The 17,303-nt window shown below is 48.4% G+C and overlaps 1 protein-coding gene across 2 annotated transcripts; it reads right to left on the minus strand.

Annotated features, from left to right (window-relative positions):
• Nucleotides 1-883: 883 nt before the first annotated feature.
• On the minus strand, nt 884-16,075 carry ABRACL (ABRA C-terminal like). Of its 2 annotated transcripts, none has more exons than XM_002714847.5 (3): nt 15,943-16,075; nt 9,032-9,098; nt 884-1,476 (listed from the first exon to the last, which is right to left on the minus strand). In XM_002714847.5, exons 2-3 carry the CDS (start codon nt 9,090-9,092, stop codon nt 1,292-1,294), a joined length of 246 nt encoding a protein of 81 aa, XP_002714893.1. In that variant the 5' UTR covers nt 9,093-9,098; nt 15,943-16,075; the 3' UTR covers nt 884-1,291. The 2 variants fall into 2 exon arrangements, with proteins under 2 accessions (XP_002714893.1, XP_069929600.1); XM_070073499.1 differs by lacking the exon at nt 15,943-16,075 and adding an exon at nt 15,683-15,749.
• Between the last annotated feature and the right edge of the window lie 1,228 nt (nt 16,076-17,303).

Raw genomic sequence — 17,303 nt, forward strand, 5'->3', positions numbered from 1 at the left:
GCATGAGACAGTGCCAGGGCATTCTGCTGTTGTCTGGCCTCATCTGAATTAAAGGCGTGTCACAACAGAAGGGTACTGATGATAGGGCTGCCATCTCCTTAGAAACGTGCTTGGAGTTCCGAGTTCATCCTTCCTCTGTCTTTCTGTCACTACCCCACCAACCCGTTCAGGCCCCTGAGCAGTGTTTTAGCTGACTCGTCTCCCCTCTTCTTCAGTCTCTACAACCCACCTCATCGCCAGGGCCAGACCGCCTGCACTAACCAAAACCTTCATCACAGAGCATTCTTGCTCCTGTTTCCTTTTCAGACTCCCCTTTCTGGCTTCCAGGTTTCCACGTTCAGGGTGCGACCTGAACTGCCCCTCTCCCGAACACACTGCCCCGCTTGATGTCCTGTCTTTCAGGAGAGCATGCTTCTAGCTCATGCCCCTCCGCTGCTCTTTCCGCCATCATCCTCTTTCGTCCCACCTTTCCCCTTGTAATTCCCTTCACCCTCTGATGCAAATTCTGCTTTCTGTATGTTGCCTTCTGTGGCTGTGGTGGTTTCCCCAGATTTTACCCTCTTTGCTATCCTGGATCATTTTCAATTCTGCATTACAGGCTGCAACAGGCAATCATAAAACAATCCCAGATTGCTTCAGATGATTCTAATCCAGCGAAAAAGCAATGTTTTTCAATTACATCTTCTGGCATATCCCCTAACTCAGTGTAAGTATACAGCTGGCATCAAGTAAATACTCTCAGAGTCCAACTATAACACCAACCATTCCTATTTTTTCAATTCTGTAGTTTTAAGAAAACTTCTATCAAATGTGCAAACCTTGATGTACAAACTCAATTCTGAGTGTTACGTAAATACTTAAATAACAAAATCAGGCAATAAAGTGATGTTAAGATGGTTACATGTCTTTATTACATAAACACAACGTTCCTTGTGAGAGCTGGTCTACAGTTTGCCTCTTGTTTTAACAGAACATCTAGTATCTGTAGAAATTGTCTAAGAACGATTTACGAAACACTCTTACACCCCCTCCGAAAGAGAAAAAAACAAAACAAAACAAAAAAAACAGTCTCAGTGCCTACGATTTCCCAACCAGATTCCTGAGAAAAATAATGGGTTTTATATTATCTTTCAAGATATAAAAAAAGAACAGACCTGTAAAATATGAGTCTCCTTTTGTTTACAAAGTTTTAGAAAAATACATCAGGGGATGCTCATATGTTTGTCCTTTGACCCAATATTCCAGTTTACCAGAAACAAAAAGGAGTAATACACAAAATACGCAAAGCACATTAATCTTGAAGCAATGTAATGTCAACATCGTCATGAACGCCTTGTAAAAGCAGCTCTCCTGGGTATGTAACAACCTTCCTCCGTTTCGCAGCTTTCAGAGTTCCCACTAAGGCTTCGAAGAGGTTGGCACATTTGTCATCCTGGAATAGGACCCCAAATTTCACGCTTATCTTTCCATCAGCATCTAATTAGAGAAAACACAATGTTAGAAAATGCAACCCATTTCTTATCCCCCTGTATGGGAGAATCACAAAATCTTTTATAAGCATCTAACTATGCGCTACCCAAGGTTTTTTTTTTTTTTTTTTTTTTTTTTTGGGGGGGGGGACAAAGTTAGACAGTGAGAGAGAGAGAGACAGAGAGAAAGGTCTTCCTTCCATTGGTTCACCCCCCCCAAATGACCGCTACGGCCAGTGACGATCCGAAACCAGGATTCAGGTGCTTCCTCCTGGTCTCCCATGCGGGTGCAGGACCCAACCACTTGGGCCATCCTCCACTGCACTCCCGGGCCACAGCAGAGAGCTGGACTGGAAGAGGGGCAACCAAGACAGAATCCGGCATCCCAACTGGGACTAAAACCTGGGTGCTGGCGCCGCAGGCAGAGGATTAGCCTAGTGAGCCGCGGCGCCAGCCAAGGCTACCCAAGATTAAAACTTAACACTTTAATAGTTATAAATTCAACGAAGTCTCTTCTCAGATCCAAAAGTGATGAAACAAATGTACATCTCTTAGCCTTAGTATTATCTAAATGAAGACTGAATAAAAGCCAAGAAACATTGAAAAAAGGCCAATATTCTACAATGCCTTGTATACAGATGAATTTCTAGTTCTCTCTCAATTTCTCTTTTTATTAGTATGTTAGTTGCTAAATTAATAAAAATAGCAAAGGAGACAATCCAGGATCAAGAACAGAGTTTCCCTATGTTCTGAACATACTTGGGAGGAAGAGGGGCCTTAAAACCGCATTATCCTCAGACATTCATCATGATTACTAACTCACAATCCCTGGTGGAAGGCCCAGAAGTCTGTATTTAACAGGGGCTCTAGATTATCTTGTTTGGAGGCCAATTTTTAACACAGGCATTGAAAATCAAGATACACAAAAAGTGGATCTGTTGTTAAAAACCAATCAACTGAAGGCGAGCATTTAGCCTAGCAGCTAACGTACCCACATCCCATACTGGAGTGTCTGGGCATTGATTCCCAGCTCTGGCTACCAATTCTAGCTTCTTGTAAATCAGATCCTGGGAGGCTGCGGGGAATGGCGCAAGTACCTGGGCACCTGCCACTCACCTGAGAGCTCTGTATTGAGCTCCTGCCTCCTGGTTCTGGGCCCAGCCCAGCCCCATCCTTTTTCCAGCATTTTAGGGACTGAACCAATGAGTGGGAGCTCTCTGTTCTGGCACTGGCTCGCTCTCTCCTCCCCCACTCTCCTCCCCTCCCTCTGCAAAAATGTATTCCACAATTAAAAATCAATCTAACACCTGAAAACTTGGAGATAAGGGTAATCCCAGATATCTCCCAATTGTTCATTTCTTAGATCACCTGGCTGAGCCTTGACCCCTTCCTACCCTGCTGCCGCAAGTTCTGAAGAAAACGAAGGAGGAGGAAGAAAAAGAAGAGGAGGAGGAGAAGGGGAGAAGCCATCACAGGCAGGGGAGGGCTGCTCCTTGGCCTGTGCCACAACTTGTAACCTGATGGTTAGTAACCTCCGCCTGTGAGCACAGCACTGTGGTGGGCAGTAGAGTCAGATGGAAGGAAGTAGAGAATCACTTTCTAGCTTTCAAAGAAGTAGCTTCAACTCCCATGAGGCAACAAGAAGCACACACATAATCAGCAAAGTCATACACAAAGCAACAGGCCGCTGTACAAAGCAGTGTGCCACTGCTGGCCAAGGAGTGGCAGAGACACCACATTCTCCAGTGTGGAGGGCAAGATGACAGTGGCTATAATGTTAGGAGGACTTCATGGAGGAGGTGGTACCTCTTCTGGACTTTCACAGTGAAGTGTAACATGGTGCTCTTTAAAAACATGGCTCACTAGGCTAATCCTCTGCCTGCAGCGCCTGCACACCGGGTTCTAGTTCCAGTTGGGGCGCTGGGTTCTGTCCCGGTTGCCCCTCTTCCAGGCCAGCTCTCTGCTGTGGCCCGGGAGTGCAGTGGAGGATGGCCCAAGTGGTTGGGCCCTGCACCTGCATGGGAGACCAGGAGGAAGCACCTGGCTCCTGCCTTCGGATCAGCGTGGTACGCCAGCCGCAGCAGCCATTGGAGGGTGCACCAACGGAAAAGTAAGACCTTTCTCTCTGTCCCTCTCTCTCACTGTCCACTCTGCCTGTCAAAAAACAAACAAACAAACAAACAAACAAAACACACACAAAAAAACATGGAAGTCCTCAGTGGAAATCTCTGCCACCTACTGGTTTGGCCTTGGGGATCTTAATACCTCCCTCAGCCTGGCAGGGAACACAGTTCTACAGCACCCAGCACAGGGCCTGGCACGTGGTGAGCGCTCTGTCGGGGACCACAGGCTCTGTGAAGGGGGGGTGAGCGTGTGCAAACTAGAAGCACCGTGCAAACAAGGGCAGCACCCAGGAGAGCAGCGGCTAGGGTGCGGACTTGACTCGTCTGAAGGAAATTACTTAACAGAGCTTGCAAAGGGAAACACATAGAATCTGGCCACGCTGCTCCTGGAAAGCAAAGACACAACACTTGTTTGATTTTTAGACCCCCAGCAGCGCGGCCCTTGGTTTCAGTGGGAATCTACCACAGAGCTGCTTGAGCGACTTCAGGCCAGTGCACCTGGCTCTCTGGGCTCCGGCGACCTCACCCACCCAGAGAGAATGACTCCCAGCCCCCCAACAGAGCCTTGCGAGGATGAACAGGGCCCAGCACACAGAAAATGATCAGTTTAGGTTAAGGTTTAAAGGCACCAAAGACGAAACCTGGGTGCGGTCTTGAGTTCTACTCTCTCCCCGCTCAATCTGTCCAATGTCCATGTGACTCCACCTTCCTGGTGCCTTCTGCAGCTCTCGCCTCCCTTCTTGAGAGACAGTAATTCCCGAATCGTTTCTTACCTGCATCCCTGCAAACTGACAACCCCTTCCTGTCCCCCTTTCTTCCGCTTTGCCCTCTCTCCATTGGTACAGAATAAAATACGTGGGAGAAGCTTTATAAGATGCAGATCCCATTAGTTCTCTTCTACTTTAATCTGGCAATGGCGCCCTATCACCTTCAAAACCAGGAAGCAAGCGAAGCCCACGGCCTCACAGACAAGGTTCTTGATGCTGTGGCCTTGCACCCATGCCCAGCTGAGCTGCTGCCATCCAAGTCCACAGCCCTGCTGATCCAGTCATAATAAACTGCTTGCTGTTGCCAAGGTGATGAGAGATCCTGCCTCCATAATTTTGCCCAGGTTGAACCATCTGTCCAGACCCCTTTTCCTAGCTACATTTTTTTCTTCAAGGATGGACTTTGATGTCACTTTTCCTGAGAAGGCTCTCATAATTCCCTAAGTTAATAGCTCTTCTTAGAACCGGGTATATCTATCCATCAAAGCACCCAGGATCAATTACAGTAATAATAGCTAACATTTATTGAGTACTTGCTATGTTCCTAGATCTGTCCCACACATTTGAGTCATTAAAAATCACTTAATCCTCATTTCATAGAAAAGAAAACACCACTGACTGCAAGAAGCAATGCTATTTTATAGTCAATTAAACCGCCAGTTTAACTATAGCCTACCAAGGTGCATCCTTATTTTAGAGATTTAAAAAGGTGTCTTTGACTCACTGAAATGAAGTACTATTATTAAATTAGACAAATAAGGAAACCAAGGCACACAAAAGATTAGTGATATGCCCAAGATCGCACGGGAGGCATCTGGGGGAGCTGGGATTCCGGCAGAGTCTGACTCCAGAGTCCACGCTGTGACCACTCCTGATACCCGCTTCCAGCCCGACTCTCAGCTACCTCCAGAGGCCCTCAAGGGCTCAGCGGGAACTTTTTTTGTTTTGTGTTTCTGCATTTCCAGCGCTTGAGCACAAAGAAGGTACAGATGCTGAGATATCTGTTGAGTGAAAGAGTTACAGTCTCCAAAGAATCTTTCTCAATCTTTTTTCACTCGAAGGAAAATAAGAGTTTAAAGAATCTGACTTAAAAAAAAAAAAAAGATAAAGTCGGGTTTATCCATTTCCAGTGTAAGTTCACATATCATATACGTAATTAGTCAAAATTACTCCAGACACAACTTAAATAACTAACTACAACATGTCAGAAGATAACTTCCCTCCATATATGCTTTGCAGCTCAGTGAGTCATGTTTTAGCAGGAACAAGAGACTCAAGGTGGGGCTGGTGCTGTGGCATAGCTGGTGAACCTGCCTCCTGCAGTGCTCGCATCCCATAAGGGCACCGGTTCAAGTCCTGGCTGCTCCACTTCCAATCCAACTCCCTGCTAATGTGCCTGGGAAAGCAGTGGAAGATGGTACAAGTCTTTGGACCCCTGCACCCACATGGGAGACTGGGAAGAAGCTCCTGGCTCCTGGCTTCTGGCTTGGGATTGGCCCAGCTCCAGCCATTGTGGCCATTTGGGGAGTGAAGCCATGGATGGAAGACCGCTTTCTCTCTCTCTCTCTCTCTCTCTCTCTCTCTCTCTGACTTTCAAGCAAATAAATAAATTTTAGAAGAAAAAAAAAGAAGGAAATAAAGTCAGGTGTCCCAGTGACACTGCAAATTGTAAAGATTTTTCATGCTTATAAAAGCTAGGATAATTATCTTAAGATTTCCAGTTTGTAAAGCTGCTAATTTTGAAGCTGAGTTGCAGTTTGCTTGAGTAGAAGAGCGACACTCTTCCAGCAGTCTGAAGGTTAGACTTTTAAAACCAAGTGAATTTGACCAATAAACACTAGGTTGACATGGACAAGGAGGAGAAAAATCCTACACATCTTTGAAAATAGGCCTTTAACAATCCAAATGGTATACTGCAAGAACAACATGGCAGGAAAAATCAAGAATGTAGCAAGAGAAGCATGCTGGAGCATCAGCATTGAAAACAAGCCTCGCCAACTCCCATCATGCAGGTATGCTGAAGTCGGTCGGAGAAAAGTGGGGTTAGGAAAGATGGTCCATTTGTTCATTTGGGAAACTAAATAAATTGCATAATCCAATGTCTTCTCAGCATTCTCTTTAAACAGCAGATTCGTCCTCATTCTGAATTCTACCAGTGGATTTCCTCCTTAACTCACCTGCCACATACTTCAAAAACCCTACAGAGATTCCAGGCTTCATTGAGTGTCCCCAACTACAACAGCTTTCAGCAATCATTTTCATCGGGATTGTACTGAATTGAATGTCAGCACTCCACAGTTTACTACTGCTTCTTTTCTGATAATTGCCTCATGAGTTTTTATCCATTGTCATTAACTAACTAGTAAGATCTTTGAGGGAAAGGAACATGGATTACTTATACTTGCTCAGGGCTTGGTCTATGTAAATGTGTAACAAATATTAACTGGCCATATGATTAAATTCACTTCTGGCTGAGTTCAGACCTTCTTTTATATGCCTCCTTTATCTTTTCTTTGTACATTTCAGTAATGATGACTCATGTTTGATATAGAAATAAAGTGACTTAGAGAAGACCAAAAAGAGGAAACGGTAGAAAAAATAATGCCCTCCCCAATATATTCACGTTCTAACCTCCAGAATTTGTGATTATGCTGCTAAAGATGGTAAAAGGGATCTTCCAAATGCAATGAAATTAAGGACCCTGAAATGGGGGTATTATCCTGTATTATTCAGTTGAGTCCAGTGTAACCGCAAGGGTCCTTAAAAATGGAAGTGAGAGAAAGAAGAGGAGGCCAGAGGAATGTGACACAAGGACTCTGAAGATGGAGACAGGCAGTCATGAACCGAGGACTATGCACAGCATCTAGAAGCTGGAAGAAGGCCAGGAAACACTTTCTCCCCTAGAACCTCCAGAAGAGAACCTTGTCACTACTCGATCCTAGCCAAGGGAGACCCTTCTCAGACTCCTGACCTGTAGAACTGTTAAGATAGGCCGGTGCCGCGGCTCAATAGGCTAATCCTCCACCTAGCGGTGAGGGTACACGGGGTTCTAGTCCCGGTCAGGGCGCTGGGTTCTGTCCCGGTTGCCCCTCTTCCAGGCTAGCTCTCTGCTGTGGCCAGGGAAGGCAGTGGAGGATGGCCCAAGTCCTTGGGCCCTGCACCTGCATGGGAGACCAGGAGAAGCACCTGGCTCCTGCCTTTGGATCAGCGCAGTGCATCGGCTGAAGCGCGCCAGCCATGGCGGCCATTGGAGGGTGAACCAACGGCAAAAGGAAGACCTTTTTGTCTGTCTCTCTCTCTCACTATCCACTCTGCCTGTCAAAACAAAACAAAACAAAACAAACAAACAAACAAAAAAAACACTGTTCAGATAGTAAACATGCTGTTTTATGTTTCCAGGTTGGTTGTCATCTGTCATGGCATCGATACAAAGTGAATGCAGGGGACATCTGATGTGATGGCTCAAGAAAAGCTTCAAACCATGTCCCATTACTTCAAAGCATTTGTGATTCATAGCAAAGGGGGCTTCCAATAAGGAGAATCAAGTTGCAATGACACAATCAATCTTGTTAGACACTGCTTTTTACATGATGCAATTTTAAAACATTGAATCTTATTATCCTTGTTGTTGCTGAATATGTCTATTGTTCTTATTTTTAAAATGCTCCCCAGGGGCCGGCACTGTAGCACAGTGGGTTAATTCTCCACCTGCGGCTCTGGCATCTCATATGGGCACCGGTTCTAATCCTGGCTGCTCCTCTTCCAACCCAGCTCTTTGCTGTGGCTTGGGAAAAGCAGTGGAAGATGGCCCAAGTGCTTAGGCCCCTGCACCGGCATGGGAGACCGGGAAGAAGCTCCTGGCTCCTGGCTTCGGATCGGCGTAGCTCCGGCCGTTGTGGCCATTTAGAGAGTGAACCAATGGAAGGAAGACCTTTCTCTCTGTCTCTCTCTCTCACTGTCCATAACTCTACCTCTCAAGTAAATAAATAAAATCTTAAAAGAAAAATGCTCCCCAAATTTTTGAAAACTTGTCTGAGATGTGCCAAATACCTAAAGCTACAATAGTAACTTTCATTACAGCTTCACTAATACCACCAATTTCACATGTCACTCTCTTCACAGCTGCTGCCTAGTTATGGCTGAAGAAAAAGATGACTAAAAAAACAAAAAACAAAAAAAACACCTAAAGCAACACCTATTTATTTTAGTTGTATTATTTTAGTTATATGTATACAAATACTTTTTTGTACAAAACTCAAGAATTTGGGGGAAATAAAGACAATTTTGTAGAATTTCAATTTAAGTCCATAGTCATGTGGAAGTTTATAAAATGATGGCCAAATAAAGCAGAACACATGAATTTTGATAGCGTGACAGATAAAAATCTGAACATGATTCAATTCCTGGATTTTGACACAACCAGATGAAGGAAACTCAGCACCGTTTTTCCAAATCTAAAGACAGAGGAATATCTCAACCTCTCCCTGCACTGGAATCCCAATATCTCAGTAGCTCTGTGTCTCCAGATGTCACTGCCCGGCTCTAGGCAGTCACCACCAGGGACGTGGGCAAAGCGACCACAAGGATAGCCCAGGGTGACCCCTTTGACCAGAATGCCCGTCCTGCCTGCTTTGAGTAAACACAGAAGAAATACTCAGAGTCAGATACTTACTTTTTGAACCTAAACGATGAATTTCCTCCACTAAGAGGTTGACTTCATGTTCCACGTTCATTGCTACCTGAGACAGAAAAGTAAGCATATATTATGACCATTTGCACATCCCACCAAGCCCAAAGGCCCTTTTCTTCATGTAGCGTTTATGGCGGTTAATACTCCATGTTCCTCTTCCTAAAAATACTTGAGTGGCAGGTACGAGTGGGCAGTACAATGGCCCCATGGTTCTACCTCTCTAACTCGCTCACTCGGCTGCCTCCACTCAGTTCTCCACATCTGCTGGTGAGAAGGCAGTCATTCTCTTGGCACCTGCTGTTAACTCCACGCAGGGCTCTGTTAAGCACCAAAATACAAACGTGAGCAACACGGATCTTCCTGTCCTCAGAGAGTATGCCTTCCAAAAGCCCAGAGAGGCCTGGAACCAATGTCAATGTGGCCAGTACTCGGAGCGCTGTGTCTGCTGCACAAGGGGAGCACGGAGGAGGAAGCCACCCAAGGCTTCTTGGGGCTCCCTGGGGCCAAGTGCAGGGGTGGGGGGGGGCGCAAACAAGCAAAGGTGTTCTGTGCATGCGGAAGAGCTCAGGCAAAATCAGGGAAGTGAAAGGGAAAAAATGTAGCACATTTGAGACAGGCCCTGGGTGAGGTGCTGGGGATACCAGGATGAGCAGTCATCTTTCCTGCCCTTCAGGAGTCTATAGTCTAGTGGAGGAAGCAGACTGATACAATGGTTTTTTTTTTTTTTTTTTTTTTTTTTTTTTTTTTTTTTGACAGGCAGAGTGGACAGTGAGAGAGAGACAGAGAGAAAGGTCTTCCTTCGTCGTTGGTTCACCCTCCAATGGCCGCCGCGGCCGGCGCGCTGCGGCTGGCGCACCGCGCTGATCCGATGGCAGGAGCCAGGAGCCAGGTGCTTTTCCTGGTCTCCCATGGGGTGCAGGGCCCAAGCACTTGGGCCATCCTCCACTGCACTCCCGAGCCACAGCACAGAGCTGGCCTAGAAGAGGGGCAACCGGGACAGAATCCGGCGCCCCAACCGGGACTAGAACCCAGTGTGCCGGTGCTGCTAGGCGGAGGATTAGCCTAGTGAGCCGCGGCGCCGGCCGGACTGATACAATGTTAAGTCAGGCAGTGATCACTTCCGGGTCATGTGCAGGGGGCATCCTGTCCCTCTCTGGGCAGTGCACCAGAGAGCTGTGTCCAAGACCATCCATCATTGGATAGGCAGGAATCCAGAACCCAGAGCAGCTGAGATTTCTCTTGGCTCACTATGTCCTCCACCGCCTGGGTCATCACTACTCCAGCCTCCTCTACACCACCCAAGAATTCTGATGGGACTTCTTTGGATCTCTCTAACATCCCCTGGTCTCTGGCCACCAGCCTTTACACATACTGCTTCTTTGACCCACACTAGCACCATTCCTTTCTTGGGCTAATTCCCACGTGGCCAGTCCCAGCTCGGACATAACTTCCTCCAGGAAGAGCTCTGTCTCCCGCAGTCCTGCGTGGCCTCTTCACGTCACTCAGCTATGGGTGGGAAGCCCCCCTCTGGAGGACCTGACTGTAATGCCCACTGCACTATCACTTCGGGCGCCCAGAGTAGAGGTTAAACAAATCTTGGTTTCATACACTGGAAAGAACAAGCAAAGGCAACAAAGGAAATGAAACTATATTTGCAGCAACTGGGTAGAATATGCCTGAGTTCGGTTTGTTTTCAAATGATAAATTTTCCAAGCTGAATACAAGGGTATTTCAAAAAATCATGGAAAATGGAATTAAAAGATAAATATTTTGGTACAAGAGATATTTTAAATCTGTGCATAGTTTTTTCATAATGTATATTTTCTATGAACTTTTTGAAGACCCCTTGTAGGCACAGATTTCAAAAAAAAAAATGTTGAACCAAAATAAATTTATCTTTCAATTCTATTTTCCATGAACTTTTGGAAGTACTCCCATAAGGGGCTAAAAAAGGGGGTTTGCATATAGGGTTTTCTTCATGGTGATGACTTGGAAGAAACAACTTTATCCAGATGGATTGTAGCTAGTTCCTGGTAGCTTCTGAAAACATGAGTGACATCTCTAATTATATACCACCTGTTTAAACGATATTGACTGGGACACCAGATTGTCTATCAACTAATAATTAAAAGTGTCACTACCATCTGCTATGCTACTTGTGTGAATATTATAATTTAAGGAGCCTGTATCACAGTAAAGTACAAAATCCTCAATTAAATGCATCTACATAAATCTTATCAAAAATTATAGTGTTCAAATATTGGGGACTGTGTTGGTGAAATCCTATCTGTAACATTATATGCCATTCAAAATTTAGTTGAAACAAGGAACCAAAACATGCTAGCATGTAGGCAAAAAGACATGTAGGCAGAAGACATGTAGGCAGAAGACACAGCCACTCCACTGAATGCCTCAATGCTAAGCCCTGAGAAAAATGATGGGGAGAGAGCTGTGAATGTCAAGTTGGAGCATTTGACTGAATTTTGCCCGCCCATCAGCCATTCTCCATCCTGACACCATCTGCCAGTGTGTGTTTGTATAGAGCCTTTCTCTCCTTGTTCTATACTTAGGCACTCGAGGAAGTGCCTCTTCCTAGGCTCCAGAAGTGTTTCAGAACCAGAATGACTGGTTTAAGGCATAAGATGGGTGACCCCATCCGGAACAGAGGGGGTCTGCCCTGGGATTTTGCTGGGACTGGTAGTAAAATGACAATCTCCTTCTACCTGTTCTATGATGAATGTTTACAGCCCTTGATGTACGTGGCCACCTGGTGGTAAGAGCCTGCCAAGAACAAAGCTAACACAAAGGGAAGTCCCGCCATCAACAAGGATTGAGCCGGTACAGAATCCTGAATTTTCAGGTTTCAGGAGCACATAATCTTTCCTGGTTTTGTTTTTGCTGGTTTAAGTGACTTTCTGTCACTTCTACTCCAAAGAATCTTGACTCACATAGTGAGTTTAGAAAAGATCTGCTATTCTTTTGAAGAACTAAAACTGTTTTCATAAACTTTCCTAAGAGTTTTGCTTTGTGTTGCTCTATTGGGCAGGAGAGATAAATTTCATAGAAAAGGAAATTTGAAGGCATATTAAAAAAATATACTGCCTAGCAGGGGCCAGCATTGTGGTACAGCAGGTTAAGCTGTAGCTTGAGATAGTGGCAGCCCCTACAGGAGTGCTGCCTTGAGTCCCAGCTGCTCTGCTTCCAACCCAGCTTCTTGCTAATGCTCCTGGGAAGGCAGCAGATGATGGCCCAACTATGTTTCCCCTGGCCAGCCCTATGGGAGACACGGATGGAGTTCCTGGCTCCCTGTTTCAGCCTAGCCCAGCCCTAGCCATTGTGGCCATTTGGGGAGTGAACTAGGAGATGAAAAATCTTTTTCTCTCAGTCTCTCCTTCTCTCTCTGACACTCTTTCAAATAATAAGTAAATCTTAAAAAAAAAAAAAAAAAAAGGCGGGGCCGGCGCTGTGGTGCAGCGGGTTAACACCCGGGCCTGATATGGGCGCCAGTTCAAGACCCGGCTGCTCCACTTCCAATCCAGCTCTCTGCTGTGGCCTGGGAAAGCAGATGTCCCAAGCCTTTGGACCCCTGCACCCGCGAGGGAGACCTGGAAGAAGCTCCTGGCTCCTGGCTTCAGATCGGCGCAGCTCTGGCTGTTGCGGCCAATTGGGGAGTGAACCATCGGATGGAAGATCTCTCTCTCTCCCTCTCTCTGCCTCTCTTCTCTCTCTGTGTAACTCTGACACTCAAATAAATAAATAAATATTAAAAAAAAAAGAAGAAGAAGATGGGCTGGCATTGTGGTGCAGCAGGTTAAGCCGCCACCTACAATGTGGCATCCCATATGAGTGCCTGGTCAAGTCCTGGCTGCTCCACTTCCAATCCAGCTTCCTACTAACGTGCCTGGGAAAGCAGCAGATACATTAGTACTTGGGCCCCTGCACTCATGTGGGAAATCCAGATGGAGTTCCTGTCTCCTGGCTTCAGCCTGGCCTAGACCCTGCCATTGTGGCCATTTTGGAAATGAACCAGTGGATGGAAGATTTCTTTTTCTTTCTGTCTCTGCAACTGCCTTCCAAGTAAATAAATAAATATAAGGAAGGAGGAAGGGAGGGGGGAATAAGAGAGGGAGGAAGGAAAGAAGGAAAGAGAAAGAGAAAGAAAAGTGATGAACAATGAAAAACGACTGCACTGGGTTCTTGGGAACATTTCTGCAGAAGTAGTAAGGATCTCTGAGGGACAAGGAAATTCATCTGTCCTGGACCAAGCGAGAAGGAAACAGCCAGGATTAAGGGCCTCTTCTACTCTCGGGTTCTCTGGTGCCCTCCCCGCAAAACCTATCTCTCCTTTAAAAAAATACTTTATTTAAAGATCAGAGTGATGAATGGGAGCGTCAAACACACACACACATGCAGAGAGAGAGAGAGAGAGAGAGAGAGAAGGGAGGGAGGGGAGAGAAAGAGAGAGAGCGTGCTTCCATTCACCAGCTCACTCCCCAAATGCCCACAAATGCCAGGGCTGGACCAGGCCAAAACCAGAAGCCAGGAACTCCATCTGTGTTGCCCACCTGGATGGCAACATGCAGCCAGAATTCTAACTTGCTCTCAATTATGGGATGTGGGTGTACCAAGTGGTGGCTGAACCCACCACACCACTGCACTGCTGGGAATATGCATCTTTAACATCTTTCTCCATTGCTTCCACCCACACCCAACCACACACTTCAGACTTAGTTCTCCTTTGATAATGAAAACCAAAAAAGCAAATCTCTTATTTTTTAAAGACTTGTTTGCTTATTTAAAAGGCATAGCAACAGAAAGAGAGAGAGAGAGAGAGAGAGAGAGAGAGAGAGAGAGAGATCTCATCTACTGGTTCCTTCTCCCAAATGGTTGCAACAGCCAGGGCTGGGCCAGGCCCAAGCTAGGAGCCAAGAACTCCATCTGGGTCTCCCACATGGGTGGCAGGAGCCCAAGTGCTTGGGCCATCTTCCACTGCCTTCCCAGGTGCATTAGCAGGGAGCTGAATGGTAAGTGGAGCAGCTGGCTGAGCTTGGATATGGGATGCGGGCATGGCAGGCAGTGGTCCCACTTGCTGTGCCACAACACCCCTCGCATGGTGTACAGCGGGCACACCTGCATTGTATTAAGCAGCCGGACAGTCATCCAATTTTAAGAAAGGAAGGAAACCAACACTTCTTTATAATTCATTACACATCTGTTAATTCAAGAACCTGGCAAAATACTCATAATTAATCCCCATTTTTGGATAAAGAAACAGGCTCAGAGGGGTTAACTCCCCACAAACAAAAGCTGCTTCCACCGCATCCTGCGTGTTTGTCTTCCTCTCTTTGTTATGCAAATGAACTAAATTTAATAGTGAGTTGCTTCTGTGGGACACGGATACTGGCTGAGGACTTAACTAAGAACCGCTTCCCAAGCTACAGCAATCTCCCTGCTCAGGCTCCTAGAAGTAGAAAAATCGCCGGCTTAGAAACTACAGCTAGCATACATCATCCCCCCATGTTTTACTCCCTTATTTTATGATCCGAGGCGGGAGAGGAACAAAGTAGGAAAACACCCATTGAGACTCTGAGCTTGGCAGGCCCAGGACATCTTATAAGAAGCACAGCAGCCTAGGGCTGCAGCGAGCAAGAAGAACAGAACAATAGGGAGAGGCCAAAGCAGACGGCCTCCGGGTGAAAAAGAGCTAGGCAGGGAGAGGCTGCCCCAGAAGAAAGGAAGGGGGGCTCAAAGGGAGGCGACGGCAGATGCTAGCGGGGCCCGGAATTGTCACAGAATCTCATTAGGCTTTGTGCGTGGGATCACAAAGAGCGCCGCCTGCAGGGGGCGGCCGCCGCCTCCGCTCCCCGCCCACCGCCCACCTATACACCCAAGGCTGTCCTTACTCTCGGCTACCCTGGGTGGACAAACGGGGTTCAACAATAACGCCGATTGTCCATGAACTTTCTGGGGTCCTCTCAGATTTGTTATTCTTTAAAAAGTTTTCAGGTAATACGTGGAGATTCTCTAAGCCCACCGGAGTGGGGACCCTGCGTATCAGGAGCCGAATGAACACCCAGGGGCCACATGGTGTCCAGCCTCCCCTTCTGTGCCCGCCCCGCAGTCACTCAGGGGCGGCCGGCGCGGCTCCTGGCTCCTCCTCGGCTGCCGCGCGCGCTCCATATATGGTCAAAGCTGCGCCAAGTTGGCGATCCAGCCGGGTAGGGGGTCCCCAAGAGCTGCGCCCTGCAGGGTCATCCCACGCTCACCACCGGCGCCGATGCCTGCTAGGGGAGCGCAGCGCTGGGGCCCCCGTCTCGGGGCAGCGGGGAGGGCTCCGGGAAGGACCGAGTCCCGGACGCCTTTGTCTCTGCAACTCTACGCCGCGAGAGCGAGCGCCCAAATCCCGGGTGAACACGCGCCCTTCCCCCGACTCCTCGGTCCCCTTGTGTCCCCTGCCTTCCCCTTCACGCCCCAAGCTGGAGGGCACAGAGCCGCATCACCTCGGGCACTGCAGAGGTCGCTGCCCTGAGACCAGCGCATTCCCTGGGGCATCCTCCTTTCCCCTCTCCCCAGCCCTGCCCCACCCAGCTCCTCCGGAACGGGCTCCCCAACCACAGCCGACTGCAAACCGACACGTTGCACCGCGGTAGAAATCGCGACCGCGCTTCCCCGTCCGCCCCCGGCCGGCGAACAGTCACGTGAGCCGAGTGCGGAAGTCCGCGGGAGAGGTGGAGGCGTGCGCGCCGCGCGCCCACCCGGGCGCCTCCTCGGCCGCGCAGGTGTCACCTCCGCGCGCCTGTGCCCCTCGCGGTCCCCGCAGCCCACGCTGCCTGCCACGGCCGTGGCCTCCACCCGACACGCCCGCGCCACGTCTTCCCCGGGGACGCACGCACCTCTCTGCCGGCTTCTCTTTGGCAATGAGGAACTGACGCGGCGTGGGTCGGCACCCGGTGTTCTCTCAGTGCACGAGGGAGGAAGTGGTCGTGGCCAACAGAAAGACTGCAGTGGAGGAGGAGGAACGCAGAGAAGAGTTTCTGCGCTCAGGAAAGGGGCCGCCCACTCTCCCGAGGACAAGCCTATGAGGAGGAAACTTAGGGGAGGAGACGCGGGAGCGGGCCGACTCCAGACAGGTGGCGAGGCGCCCGGGGCTTCTAGGAACACCGACCCGGAGCTTCGATTCCCTCCGCGATACTCAGAGCCGTGATACTCAACCGCTGGGTCTCATCCTGGGCGCTGATTTCCTGCCGGGGTTTCTCTCCGAGCGTCGGAAACAAAGCGCCCCCAGCGTGCGGAAGTCAGGTCTCCCAGGAAGGCAGAGCGACGTGGCCGCTGGCTTGCCAGGGGCCGGAAGAAAAAAAAACGACCCCTAAAGAAATTTGCGGGGTGACGAAAATGCATTCCTGAAAAGCAGTCCGTCCTACTGCAAGGAAATGTGACGTGGACAAAGCTAGTCCTTGACCCCGCGTCGGTGTAGCTTTCGTCCTTTCTTTATTCACTGCTTCCTACACTTGGAATTCCAATCCATTTATGGATTCTCCCTTGAGTGTAGCCCCTGCCTTGTTCATCTGTGCGTGCGTGCGTGCGCGTGTGTGGGAGATTCTTGCCGTACCCAGAGTTTCTTTACAAAGGAAGCCCAAGGCCAGAGACAAGTGACCTTAAGTGTTCCTAGGAACGGGGTCGCGCTATTAACACAAAACACGTGACCTCCCCCCACCCTGGCTGATTGAAGTAAGCATCATCCATTGACCCAAGAACCCAGTCCCCACACCGGTGACCTGCGGTCCACAGTTGTCCCCAAGCAGGGTGATAATCCCTCGTTATCATGTAACTCTCGGATAAAACTCTGATCAGTAGGAAGTCGGTAGGATTCTCCTTTGGAATTGGAAAGTGACAGTACAGAGAAGGAGCCATCTGAGAGAAAGTTCGGTGAGGAGAGGGGAGGGACGGTGGGCAGAGGTGCCAGAGGAGCTTCCAGTAAGCAAGATGTCTAAGCAAGCAGAAACCGGGAAGATGACGTCCAAGACGGGTGGACGCAGAGGGTGAGGGAAGCCGAGCCGGTGATGGAAGAAGGGCCTGTGTCCCAGGGCTGAATGAGTAGCCAGGTCCCTGGGCTGCGCTGATCCATCTGCTTCCCAACGCACGGCTGCGCAGCCTTTTAGAGGGAACACCATTCACTTGGGTGTTTGCTCTGTAATCTTCAACAGGAGCGTGATTCTCCTGAATTTTCCTGTGGCAGGTGAAGTTTAAGGTAGCT

The sequence above is a fragment of the Oryctolagus cuniculus genome, chromosome 5 (genome assembly GCF_964237555.1).
Source record: "Oryctolagus cuniculus chromosome 5, mOryCun1.1, whole genome shotgun sequence".
NCBI lineage: Eukaryota > Metazoa > Chordata > Mammalia > Lagomorpha > Leporidae > Oryctolagus > Oryctolagus cuniculus.

What these genes read in the sequence shown, in the direction of transcription:
- ABRACL (XM_002714847.5), bottom strand. Translation starts at nt 9,092, where the DNA reads ATGAACGTGGAACATGAAGTCAACCTCTTAGTGGAGGAAATTCATCGT. An exon ending in TCATCGTTTAGGTTCAAAAA is followed by an intron (nt 1,477 to 9,031) that starts GTAAGTATCTGA and finishes TTCTCTAATTAG; the next exon opens with ATGCTGATGGAAAGATAAGC.